At 49.8% G+C, this 12,805-nt stretch overlaps 1 protein-coding gene across 2 annotated transcripts; it reads right to left on the bottom strand.

Annotated features, from left to right (window-relative positions):
* Positions 1-225: 225 nt before the first annotated feature.
* On the bottom strand, positions 226-8,868 carry LOC111162301 (zinc finger protein 771). 2 transcript variants are annotated; one of them, XM_022526628.1, is made up of 3 exons: positions 8,813-8,868; positions 8,021-8,170; positions 226-1,305 (listed from the first exon to the last, which is right to left on the bottom strand). In XM_022526628.1, the coding sequence occupies exons 2-3, from the start codon at positions 8,159-8,161 to the stop codon at positions 490-492; spliced, it is 957 nt and encodes a 318-aa protein (XP_022382336.1). In that variant the 5' UTR covers positions 8,162-8,170; positions 8,813-8,868; the 3' UTR covers positions 226-489. The 2 variants fall into 2 exon arrangements, with proteins under 2 accessions (XP_022382336.1, XP_022382335.1); XM_022526627.1 differs by lacking the exon at positions 8,813-8,868 and adding an exon at positions 8,513-8,569.
* Between the last annotated feature and the right edge of the window lie 3,937 nt (positions 8,869-12,805).

Raw genomic sequence — 12,805 nt, 5'->3', positions numbered from 1 at the left:
CTTAAGTTCATTACTGCTCACCAAACAATGCAGCGGCTGTTTGACCAGAATGTGCTCCATTTGTGGAGCCTTCCAGACCTGAAGTTATGAGGGCGCCCCACACATAAAGTTGGGGAACCCCTTTGGGCCTATAGCCCCACTTAGCTCCATAAGTCACTTAAGCCTGGGTAAAACGCCAGCTTTCCTCCTCCCTCGCCCCCCACCTCACTCACAGGCACGGTGGGGCAAGGATATAATACTTTATTCACTAACAAGAGTCAAAGGGTTGTAGTGAGCGGGGAGTGGGCACTGTTTCCAGGGGTCCCAGTGAGGGGATTCTCCCTGCCTCCCAGTTGCCAGGCAGCCAGGCCTGCCATCCCACCCTTTCCCAGCCCCTGGGTGGTGAGCTGGGGACGTCCTGCTTAATGCAGCCCCAGGTAGGGGTCCCCGCATGTCCGCCCCCTTCCCCAAGCCGGATGCTCGCAGCCCTGCGGCGACAAGAACGGCGGCTCAGCTGCCCTCGCACTCTGGGCAGCGCTCGGTGGCCGTGGCGGCCGTGGCGCCAGGGGGAAGCTTGAAGTCCCGGCCGCAGCGAGCGCAGATATAGAGACGGCGCCGCATGTGCGCGCGACGGTGGCGGATGAAGTGCGAACTGAGACGGAAGCGCCGGCCGCACTCCGCGCACGGGTAGGGCCGCTCGCCCGTATGCGTGCGCGCATGCTCCGCCAGGTTGGAGCGGTGGCCGAAGCGGCGGCCGCACACGGCGCAGCGGTGCGGTTTCTCGCCCGTGTGCACGCGGCGGTGCTTGGCCAGCGCGGAACTCTGCGCGAAGCGCGTGCCGCAGTCGGCGCATGCGTACGGCCTCTCGCCCGTGTGCGTGCGTCGGTGGCGCGCCAGGCACGAGCTGCCGCCGAAGGCGCGTCCGCAGTCCGGGCACGCGTACGGCTTCTCGCCCGTGTGCACGCGCAGGTGCTGTGCGTAGTTGGAGCTCTGCGCGAAGCGGCGGCCGCAGTGCGCGCATGCGTACGGCTTCTCGCCCGTGTGGCGCCGCCGGTGCTGCCGCAGGTTCGAGGCAGCCGAAAAGCGCTTGTCGCACTCGGGGCACTCGTAGGGCCGCTCGCCCGTGTGCGTGCGGCCGTGTTTGGTCAGCGCGGACTTCTGCGAGAAGCGCCGGCCGCACTCTGTGCACGCGAAGGGCCGCTCGCCCGTGTGCGTGCGTGCGTGCTTGGCCAGCGTGGAACGGCGCGCGAAGGCGCGGCCGCAGTCCGGGCACGCGTGTGGGCGCGCCGGGTCGGCCGACGGCGCGGGCGCCTCGCTCGTCCGGACCTGCGGGGAGAAGGGGAGGGGGGACACGTCAGCCCCGACTGCCGGGCTCTGGGCGCGGGAACCGGAGGCCAGGGTGTCCGCGAGCTGCAGCCTCTCAGTTCCCGTTTGTAAAATAGAAAAAGCGGCGGCGCCCGCCTCGGGGCGGTTGTGCACTTTAAATGAGACAGTACGTTAACACACGTACACAAGGCCTAGTGTCATTCTAGCAATTCGTTACTAATCGACATATTTATTGACCGCGTACAATGTGCCGGGCTCTGTTTAGGCAATGGGGATTCAACATCAAATTTTAAAAATCTGCTTCAGGAAAAATGGACAGAGTGCTGGTATTGGGGCAGGGAGGAGGGTGCTGCACATTTAAATAGGATTGTTAAGAAACTTTACTGTACAGAGGGACCAGCAAGGCCCCGCGGGGAGTCTGCCTGTTGAGTTCCAGGAATGGATTGAAAAAGTGCCTAAGGCAGAATGTTTGAGGGGGAGAATGTGGAAGAGGTGGTCTTGGAGAGGATCTCTTAGCTTAGGGCCAAGTAATATGAATGAGATGGGGAGCCAATAGAGATGTCAGGTGGTTTGGAACAGGGATCTGAACACACCAAACTCATTTTAAAAGTCACCCTCAGGTTGCTGGAGTTGAGAACAGAAAACAGGGGAGAGGGCAGAAGCAGGAGCCCAGTGAGGAGGCTACCTGTACCGCAGCCATCTCTGAAGACAGTGGCTCAGACCGAGGTGACAGGTGGAAAGTGAAGGTAGGTGATCTGCTTTGGGATATATTTCGCAGTTTGAGACAACAGATTGGATAAGAGATTGGGTAGGTGGTGTAATGAAAGGAGTCAAAATGACTCCCAAGGTTTTTGAGTTTGGCCACTGCAAAGGTAAAATGGCCGTCCTCAGAGATGAGAGCAGTGGGAGAAGCAAGGTGGTAGATGAAATTTACTTCGGAGCATATCTGCAGTTCTGGACACATCTGGAGCTGAAAGAGGCCTGTGCTTAGGGATGTTAACTGAGAAGCTGTCAACCTATCAATGGTCTTTAAAGCTGAGTCTGGATGAGATCACCCCAGGAATGGGCAGAGAGAATCTCGGGGAGCAAGATGGGCAGCCAGCAGTCAGGCAGGAGAGCCAGGAGGGCATAGTGTCTTAGAAGTCAGGCTGGGACAGAGTCCAGGCTCTTTAATAAACTTTTCAGAACAAGCACCTATCATTTTTTAAGTGGTGAAGAAAGCAAGGCCTGAAATGGAAAATTTTGAAAATGAGCCAGTTTCATGAGGTCTGAGCCTTTAGAGATAAAATCAAAAAAAGAAAAGAAATGCTTTGTAAGAGGCAGGGGAAGAGAAAACATTTTGTACCAACAGCAGAGTGAAGAGGAATATTGGGGGCACGTTGCTCCCTTCTCAGAAAAGAGAATGCTCGTCCCAGCAAAAGTGATATACTGAACACCTACCGTGAACCAGACAGGCACATTAATTCAAAACCAAATGAAGGGGCACCTGGGTGGCTCAGTGGGTTAAAGCCTCTGCTTTCAGCTCAGGTCATGGTCCCAGAGTCCTGGGATTGAGCCCCGCATTGGGCTCTCTGCTCAGCAAGGAGCCTGCTTCCCCCCCTCTCTCTGCCTGCCTCTCTGCCTACTTGTGATCTCTGTCAAATAAATAAATAAAATCTTAAAAAAAAAAAAAAAAAAGAAAGAAAAGAAATGCCTGGCACAGATTAAGGACAAGAAAGTGTTCACTTCTCCCCATATTCAGTCTCCACAAAGCAGTTAGTATTGTTCTCATTTTATAGATAAGGAAACTGTTAAGAGAGGATGAGTGACAAGGAACAGTAAGGCTCTTTTCTTTCTGAAGTTGCAAGCAAGGCAACTCCAAGCCTTTCAAGATCCTTTGTAAAAAGGCAGCTTTTCTGTAACCAACTCAGAAACTGGAAAATAAGGCAGTTTGGGAAATTAGTGACCAGCCATAGGAACTCTCGTTTAAACAGTATACATAATGATAACAGTGATAACATTACCTCGTAAGGCTTTGACAATGCTATTTTATGTACATTATCGTATTAGAGCTTCCTGTCACCCTCTTGAATAGGGTGTTATCTTTTGATAGTTGAGAAAACAAAGGCTCATTGAGTTAGATTCAAAAGCCAGGGGGAGTTGTGCCCGACTCTAGAGCAATCACCCTTACCCCTGTAGGCTACACTACTTCCCCACCTAGAACAGCCGAGATGAGACAGAGGCTGGACTCCAAGTCCCTGGTGCTTTCCAAGAGGGATTCAAGGTTAAAATACAACTTGATACTTTAAATCAAGAAACTCCCCACAGCAGGTTTGGCACAGTCTGAATTCAAGGTCATACTTTCCAATCTTGCCCTGGTTTTGACATCTGTTGGCTTTATTTCAACATGTCAGTCACTGTGGCGAGGATTTTTCTTATTATATTTACATTTCTCTGGCCCATTTTCTTTGGCACCCTTCTGTAAGATGACTTTGACGAGTCTGCGGGCTTCCTTATGCTGGGTTCACTGCCTTATGAGAAAGGAATTCTTCACATGAGTAGCCTTTGTATCTCTAGCTTCAAGAAGAGGGGCCTTGGATGCCTCCAGGGAGATTTTTTTTTTTTTTTTTTTTTAAGTAATCTCTACACTCAACGTGGGGCTCTAATGCATGACCCTCAAACACATGAGATTTAGAGTCACATGCTCTACCAACTGAGCCAGCCAGGAACCCTCCAGGAAGAATCTTGGGGAGACAGGCAGAGTCGAGCTCATTAAGACTCCGGGCAAGTCACTCCCTTCCCCTGCCTCAGTGTCCCAAGGAAGGCGAGGTAGGCTAGGGGAGATAAAAATTTCCCAACTTGAAGCATGCAAACCTCAAGAGGCAAGAGGACTCTAGGTGTTATGTAGGGAAACTATCTTCTTATAATCATGTGTCTATTTTCATGGACATTAGAAAAACAATAGATCACATGAAATCCACAATTCCATCCATGTTATTGTGTAGACGAAGGCAGGTTTATTTAACAAAACAATGAGAATCTATCTGACGAAAAGCATTAAATAAAGGAGCACAACAGGTGGGCAATGTACACGTCACTGAAGCTTGGCAAATACCTGGCTAGGGGATCATTAAAGGCCCTTCTATGTCTTAAATTCTACAGCTAGTAGACTTCAACATTAGGATGGTATTTGCACTATAATGAGAGGTGCTATAAGTATATAATCAATATCAATATTCTATCATAATGGGAAAATCCAAGTATTTGAAGTTTGTGATTTTGTCTTCCTGCTTATGTTTTTGTTTGTTTGCTTAGGGTTTTTTTGTTTGTTTGTTTAAATCAGGGCAAACATGTCTGTTTCGCCCTAGCCATTACTTTCCTAAATTAAGAACAACAGCTGCCATCACTGATAATTCACTACATGCTACGAACTGTGCTAAGGGCTTTTCATCCATGTTCTCGTTTTAAACTCTCACAACCCTTTGGGTTAGGTACTATCTGCTCCATTTTTGAACAAGGAAATAAGACCCACCAATAAAGCGATTACCCAAGGCCCTACCACTCATCAATGGCAGAGCCAGAGTTGGCACTGAGAGTCTGTCCTTGTCCAAAATACCTATTCTCTTAGCCATGATGCAATTCTCTCTGACAAGTTGGAGATCACCTACATAGCTTGTCTCTCTGCCCTAGGCTCTTTTAGCAGTCAGGTAAAATCTCCCCTTCTTGGTACAAAGCATAAAATAATGACCCTATTCTCTTGCTCCTAGCTACAGGAATTGTGGTCCACAGGTCAGCAACATCAGCATCACCTAGGAACTTGCTAGAAATGCAGAATCTCAAGGCCGACCCCAAACCTGTAGAATCGGAACCTTCATTTTTAACAAAATCACCAGGTAATTTGTATGCATGTTAAAAGTGAAGAAACCTGATCTAGAAGAGACAAGGGCTACTGCTGGAGAAAGCAGGTGGAAAGGGGGAAGAGAGCTTTACAGGCTGAAAGACCACATGGGCAAAGTCTTAGAGATGAGAAAGGGTCAGGTATGTTTGAAGTCAGGGCATGGGATGGGGACTGAGTGATTAGAGATAGCCAGGATGGGGGGTCAGAGGGTGAGGAGCTTTGAATGCCAGGCTTAGGAGCTAAGACTTTAGCCTGAAGGAAACCGGAAACCACTCAAGGGTTTAAGCAAAAAGAGGCAGGATTGGATGTGCTTAGGGCCCTCTGAGAAAATCTCTTCTACTTATTAAAGATAGACTAGATTTTCATAGGCAGCGAGAGGGTTCTCCAGGCCCTGAATGTGGCATAATTAAGGTCTATTCTGGACAATGAGTGGCCATGGGACTGTGTTATAGAAGTCACAAGAAGTCACAGAATGTCAGCCTTGGAAAGAGCTTTCGAGATCACCATTTTTGGAAACTGAGTCTCAGGGAGACCACACAGCAAGTTAATGAGCTATGCTGTGGGCACAGTACTAAATACTAGTCGGATGTCTGTGTGCCATCCTCAATTCCAGCCTCCTTCCCCAAATCCAGTAACCCAGATGATACTTCTCAGGCTGGTATTCGAGGACCTTAACTTTCATTACCCCTCTTTACAGAGGAGAAAGCTAAGGCCAAGCTGGTAAATGACAGAATTAGGATTTGAACCAATGCCTTTCATCGCTACATGATACCCTTTGGAGTCCAGCCCTCCATACCTTTGATGACTAGACATGCCTACTCCCCACCTCCAGCCAGCCCAGTCGGGGTTCCCAAATATCCCCTTCTCTCCATCTTTTCTCCACTGCTATCACAACCTTAGAGCAGGCTGTCAGCGTTCCCTGGCCTGGTCTTCCCCATAGCAGCCAGTGATTCTTCTAAATAGAAAATCCAGTCATGTCCCTCCCCCAATTTGATGCTCTAAATTCCTATGCTGGCTTCCAATGCCATTTTACTCACTGTTTCCCCCCGACTTCTCTGGCCTCATCTCCGCTGAACCTCTGCGTTTGCTATTCCTCCTGCTGGAATACCCTTTCTCCTTCTGCATTTGCCAGATCACCACGGTGTCTTCAAACACCAAGTCAAAAGTCACCTCCATGAAGCCTCCCCCATTGTCTGCCCCCAGTCCTCTGTCTAGGCCTTCAGTCTGGCTTCTCTGTTCACTCCCAGCCCTGGGGTTCAGCCGAGAAGGTTCTTTGATAAAAACAAGTTGAAAAATCTCCAGAAGGATGACCTCGTGCAAGGTCCTGAACCGCAAGGAGAAGAAGGACTATCAGCAGCAAATTTTTACATAGTGTTTATTATGCACCAGACACGGTTCTAACTCTTCTCAAGTACTAACTCATTTAGTCCTCACAACCTCAAGGAGTAGATGCTGTTATGATTTCCCTTTTACAAAGAGGAAACTGAGCCACAAAGAAGGGAAGAAACTTATCCAAGGCCATACAGCTGGGAGGTGATGGAGTTGGAAGTCTACCTAAGCTCTGGAGTCTGGGTTCTTTTTTTTTTTTTTTTTTTAACATTTTATTTTTTTAAGTAATCTTCACACCCACCATGGGACTCAAACCCACAACCCCAAGATTAAAAGTCACGTGTTCTACCGACTGAGCCGGCCACGTGCCCCTGGAAGTCTGGGTTCTTAACTTATAGGCCAAAGGTGAGATCAGGGGATCCATAGACCAGAAGAGGCAGGATGTGCTAGGATGACAGGCCAAGGAGGCCTCAGGAAAACGGAATTCCACAGTTATTTTGACTGCAACTGGTTGCCAAAGCAGCCAGCCCCCTTCCCCCAGGGCCCACCATACCCACTAGGGGGCAGCAGAACCGTCTTTCCTAGAGAACTGGCCCCTTGCAGGAAGAAATGGGAGGGAGCCTGGGCCCAGATACCCCGACCAACAGGAGTCCTCCAGATGGACACAGGGCTCCTCTGGCAGGGGGGTAAGTCTTATAAGGTTCTGGGAGGTGAAAACATGCCTGGTAGCATTTAGGATCTCCCAAAGGGAAATCTAACTCATATTCAGATCTCCTTAAAACTCCTTTCTTCAAACCTTCAAAACCCTCAGGATAAAACCCAGAGGAAAGGTCCCACCCAGCCTGCCAACCACCTTACTCTCATCCATGCTCCGCATGACTGAACCACCCGCCTTCACTTCTCCCAGTGCCCCACCCACTTCCCTGAGCGATGACTAGGGCCATTCCTTCTAAATCTCAGATCCCCACTGGTCTCAGCTAAGCCACCCCTTTACTGACTTTGAGACCTTGGGCCAGTCACCAAACGGTCCAGTTTCCAGGGCCTCAGTTTCCTCACCTGTAAAAGGGAACAAATACTACCTACGTTCCAGATTTGCAGTACTTAGAACAGTGTCTGGTGCATAGCAAATGCTACTGAGGGCCACTTGGTACTGTTGTTGTTGCCTACCTAACCACCACTCCCCCCACCCCCAAGCGTGCAGTTCCCAGCTCTGGGCTTCCATGCCTCCTGTGCCTGCACCCATCACACGGGATTGTAGCTGCGTGGTTATTCATCAGTCCCATCCCGCTGGACATCAAGCTCCACGGGGAACCAAGGACAGCTAGCACAGTACCTGTGACATCTCTATGACGGCATTATGGACAGTAAGGGAGAAGGATGAGCCACCAACCCTGAGATTCTTCGTCTTAGACTCAGAGGAAAGTAGGGGCTGGATCGCTGGTTTCTCTAAGGAAGGCTGGGCCTGACCAGATTTAAGGGGGACCAAGCCCCCAGGGGTGGGACACGTACCTCCTTGTTGTCCATGGGGATCTTGAGTTTCACCACCTCATACTTCTCCTCACCCTCATCTTCCTCACCCTTCACCAGCAGCACCATCTCCTCTTGCATTTCTTCCTCTTCCTCTTCCTCCGTCTGCTGTTCACCAGGCATCTTGGCGTCCTAGGGGAAGCGCTGGGTCAAAAGCTCAGGACTTGCACCCCCCACCACCACCACCCTGCCCCCCGCCCCATGGCCCTGACCCCAGCAAGGCGGTGGAGCCTTGGCTTTGCCCGCCCTGCACTGCCCTCTTCCCTCCACCCCAGGACCAGCTCCGAAGACACTCGTTCTCCCCACTCATCCCGGCATTCAAGGCCCTGAATAGTTCGAATCTCCAGCCCCAGCAAGTCGCCACCCTCCCCGCGCTGAGTCACTCCCCGGCGCCCCGGCCAGCGGTCCAGAGCTCCAGGGCACGGGCTGGGGGCGGGATCGGGGCGGAGACCCTGGGGGGGGGTGCGCACTCACCAGCCGCAGATTCCGCGCTCGCACAGCCCCTGGCCAGGGCGCCGGGCGGTTGGGCACTCTGCGAGGCCGCGGCTCCGGGGGCGGGGCGGGGCGGGGCCTCGCGAACGGCCGCTCATTGGTCAGATCTCCTAACCCCGCCCCCGAGGGGGAGGGGCCCAAAGGACCCAGGCGTCCGGCCAGAACTGCCCCAAGAGGGTGGCGAGCCCGGATCTGGCGCCCCTCGCTGTACCCCAACTGCCAGGAACCCCCGGGCCGCCCCATCCCGGCGTCCAAGGTCCTCGCAGATCAGATGTAACCTACCTTCAAGGCTCGTCTCCTGTGGCCGCGTCGGAGGTCTCCGCTGCGGCCAGGCGCTTCTGCTCCGCCCAAAATAGGCCACGTGCGCTCCCGCCCCGGCCTGGGCCTCTCGCTGGCGCCCCGCCTGGAGGGCGGACCCTGTTGCCTGCTCACCTCTTCCCTTCCCTCTTTTTTCCTCTCCCATTTTTTCTCCTTTCCCGGCGTCGCCTTCACAGTCTCCTTGCCTATGGGATGTTTTGCCCCTTTTGAATATGTACTTCCCAAATCAACAGCCACCCAAGCTACCGCTGCTACTTACTGGGTGGTGTGCCTACTACTCGCCAGCATTATGCTAAACGTTTTACACACCTGATCTTTGATCCTCGTAAGGGTGGGTCCATTTTACAGGTGAGCTAAATGAACTCGAGGGAGATAAAATGGATTTGCTTAAGTTACACAGTAAGGGTTGTCATAACATTCCTGACAACTGATAGGCTAAGTGGAAAATTAGTAGCCCAAATACAGTAGCTCAGATCCAGTCCACAGAAGTATCTTGTTTGGCCTTCAGGTTATTTTTACTTTTAAAAATTCGTTTTAGGGGCGCCTAGGTGGCTCAGTGGGTTAAGCCTCTGCCTTTGGCTCAGGTCATGATCCCAAGGTTCTGGGATTGAGCCCTGCATCCGGCTATCTGCTCAGCAGGGAGCCTGCTTCTCCCTCTCTCTCTGCCTGCCTCTCTGCCTACTTGTGATCTCTCTCTATGTCGGATAAATAAATAAAATCTTTTTAAAAAAGAGATCAGGAGGGATGCCTGGGTGGCTCAGTTGGTTAAGTGGCTGCCTTCGGCTCAGGTCATGATCCCTGCGTCTTGGGATCTAGTCCCACATCGGACTCCTTGCTAAGCAGGGAGTCTACTTCTCCCTCTGCCTCTGCCTGCCACTCTGTCTGCCTGTGCACACACTCCCTGACCAAAAAAAAAAAAAAAAAAAAAAAAAAAAAAAATCAATCAATCAGGAGTTTTATAAATATTTTAAAAGTTTCGTTTTTTAAAAATAGTGGTCTTTTACACATTTTAATTTCCCACACTTAAAAATTGGGATATTTTGTATAAAGATCTGTATTTTCCAGTTCTCTTGAAAAAGGTACCCAATTCTCCCATTTTATGAATGGGGCACCTAAGATTCAGAAAGGAAAGAGGAATAACATTCAGTAAGTGCTTGCGATCCTTATGTCTACTTATAACAGCCCTGTGGAGATCAATAACATTGTCTCCCAGGGCCCCTGGGTGGCTCAGGTGGTTATGCCTCTACCTTCTGCTCGGGTCGTGATCCCAGGGTTCTGAGATCAAGTCCTGTATCTGGCTCCCTGCTCAGTGGGGAGCCTGCTTCTCCCTTTCCCTCTGCTGTTCCCCCTATTGTGCTCTCTCTGTCTCTGTCAAGTAAATAAATGGAATCTTTTTTTTTTAAGATTTTATTTATTTGACAGACAGAGATCACAAGCAGGCAGAGAGGCAGGCAGAGAGAAAGGAAGGCTCCCCGCTGAGCAGAGAGCCCGATGCAGGGCTCAATCCCAGGACTCTGGGATCATGACCTGAGCCAAAGGCAGAGGCCTTAACCCACTGAGCCACCCAGGTGCCCCTAAATGGAATCTTTAAAAAATAATAATAATATTGTCTCCCTCTGACAAATGAAACAAAGCTTAGAGAACTTAAGTAATTTGCTTGAAGTCACAAAGCTGGTAAGTAGCAGATTCCAAAGCTCATGATCTTTCTGTTGCACCAAATTATCTTTCAGACATGAAATTACATGAAGAAATTGGTGGCAGAGCCAGTTCTCAAACTGAGTCTCAGTCTTCAGAGGCCAGGGCATAATTTAGATGTTGGGATTACATCTGGTCAAACTTTTGCTCTTCCTCAGAGCAAGGAAAAAGGGACAGATGCCTCAATACTCACACTCAAGATCTCCACTCTGGTTGTGTGGGCCCTGCTATGTGCCTGGTACCATCCTAGGTATTGGAGATGCCTAGATGGAGTAGTGAACAAAACAGACAAAAAGCTTGGCTGCTACAGCACTTTTAAGAGTGTAAAAATGTAAACAAGTAAGTCAACAAGATAATTGCAGATAATGTAATTAATAGGGCAAGTTGAGACGATAGAGTGGGTATGGTTGGGGGCTTTCTTATTTATTTATTTAGGAGAAGGAGAGAGAGAGAGAGTCAGGGGAAGGAGGGACAGAGGGAAAAGGAGAGAAGCTGAGGCAGACCCTTTGCTGAGCATGGAGCCCGATGCTGGGCTCAATCTCAAGACCGTGAGATCATGATCTGAACTGAAATCAGGAGTCAGATGCTTAACCAACTGAGCCACCCAGGCGTCCCCTTGCGGGCTTCTTTCATGTGCGAAGGGAAGGCATCTCAGGAAATAATACTTGAGATGAATCTGGAATGATGAGAAAGGATTAGGCATTTGAAAATCTGGAGGAAAAGTGCTCTAGACAAAACTGCAAAGGCCATGGGGCGCCTGCGTGGCTCAGTGGGTTAAGCCTCAGCCTTCCGCTCAGGTCATGGTCTCAGACTCCTGGGATCGAGCCCCACACTGGGCTCTCTGCTCAGTGGGGAGCCTGCTTCCTTCTCTCTTTCTGTCTGCCTCTCTGCCTACTTGTGATCTCTCTCTCTCTGCCAAATAAATAAATAAAGCCTTTAAAAATTAAAAAAAAAAAAAAACCTGCAAAGGCCTAAGGTAAGAATAAGCTTGGCATATTTGAGGAACAGAAAGAAGGTTTGTGCGGCTGGAGTCAAGTGAGTTAGCAAGGGGAAATGTTAACATGAGAGATGGAGGAGATGTGGGAAGGGGCCAGGTTATGCCTGGAACCCCAGTTCTAGCAAAAGTCTTGCCCTGATTCAATCAGTGAGAAGACTCAGCCGGGAACAGTGAAAAGTCACCCCTGGAAGGGTGTCCTGCCAGAGGAGGGCTTTGGAATAGATGCTTGGAAAAGAAGAAAAGGACTTCTGTCCACTTGTTCTACAAACATGTACAAGTATATACCTGAACTCAGATTCAGTTTCTGTTCTTGAGAATCTCATAGTCTAGCAAAAAAGATTGTAATTAAAATATATATTTTATATGAATAAATATAAATATATATGTATGAAAGGAAAAGCCGTAGGTCTATAAATGTTCTGGCAGATATTAAGATGAATGAATAACAATAACCCCTTGGGAAGGGAGTGGTTATCGGGAGCGGGCTTCTCTGAGGAGATAAATGTGAAGGACCTTCAAAGATGACATATTGACAAGGAGGTAGCAGCTTGTGGGACTGTAAACTCTTGTGAAGACCATATCATGTTCCAAGGACACTGTGCACCAAAGTATTTAGTGAGGCCTATTGTGTTCCAGGATCCTGCTGGGACATTTCACTGTTTGAGTTCAGATCCGTTAGAACTTTGCTTCAGTTCTTGAATGCCCAAGGACTTGGGAGCAACCTCTTCTGTCTGCCTAGAAGACTCCAGCTCCTATACCATCCCTCACTCCTCCTTTCTTAGCTTACTCCAAGTCAATCCGTAGGGCTAAACATAGCTGCCACTTCTTTGGAGAGGCCCTGGAATCAGTTAGGACTCTCTTCCGTAGCTGTTCTTCCTGCATAGCCCTTTCTACACTTGTAATTATTTGGCCAACGTCTGTCTTCTGCATAGAAACTGAGGCCAGAGACTGTTACTCATCCTCGGAACCCCCACACCCAGCACACAGTTGGTAATCATCCTCAAGAAGTTCTCCATGTTTCAAGTGCTCAGAAGAAGTAGATTCTAACTCAGGCTGGAGGTTCAGGGAAGGCTTCGGGGAGAAAGCAATGCTTGAAGTGGTCTGACTTGGAGAGCTGAACAGGTCGGGGGTGGGGTGGCGGAGGGAATGAGCATTCCAAGTAACAGAAGCAATATTTAGGAAGCACAGGGCTGAAACCACACAAATGGAAGACCTTGAATGCCAATCTGAATGCCAAGGAGTTACATTTTCCAGAGGAGACATAT

Source organism: Enhydra lutris, unplaced genomic scaffold, assembly GCF_002288905.1.
Source record: "Enhydra lutris kenyoni isolate GAN:26980312 unplaced genomic scaffold, ASM228890v2 scaffoldscaffold90, whole genome shotgun sequence".
In the NCBI taxonomy this organism is placed as follows: Eukaryota; Metazoa; Chordata; class Mammalia; order Carnivora; family Mustelidae; genus Enhydra; species Enhydra lutris.
The sequence above is the reverse complement of the archived record's forward strand: the minus strand, read 5'-3'. Positions and strand labels throughout refer to the sequence as shown.

What these genes read in the sequence shown, in the direction of transcription:
- LOC111162301 (XM_022526628.1), bottom strand. Translation starts at nt 8,161, where the DNA reads ATGCCTGGTGAACAGCAGACGGAGGAAGAGGAAGAGGAAGAAATGCAA. An exon ending in TCCCCATGGACAACAAGGAG is followed by an intron (nt 1,306 to 8,020) that starts GTACGTGTCCCA and finishes TTCTCCCCGCAG; the next exon opens with GTCCGGACGAGCGAGGCGCC.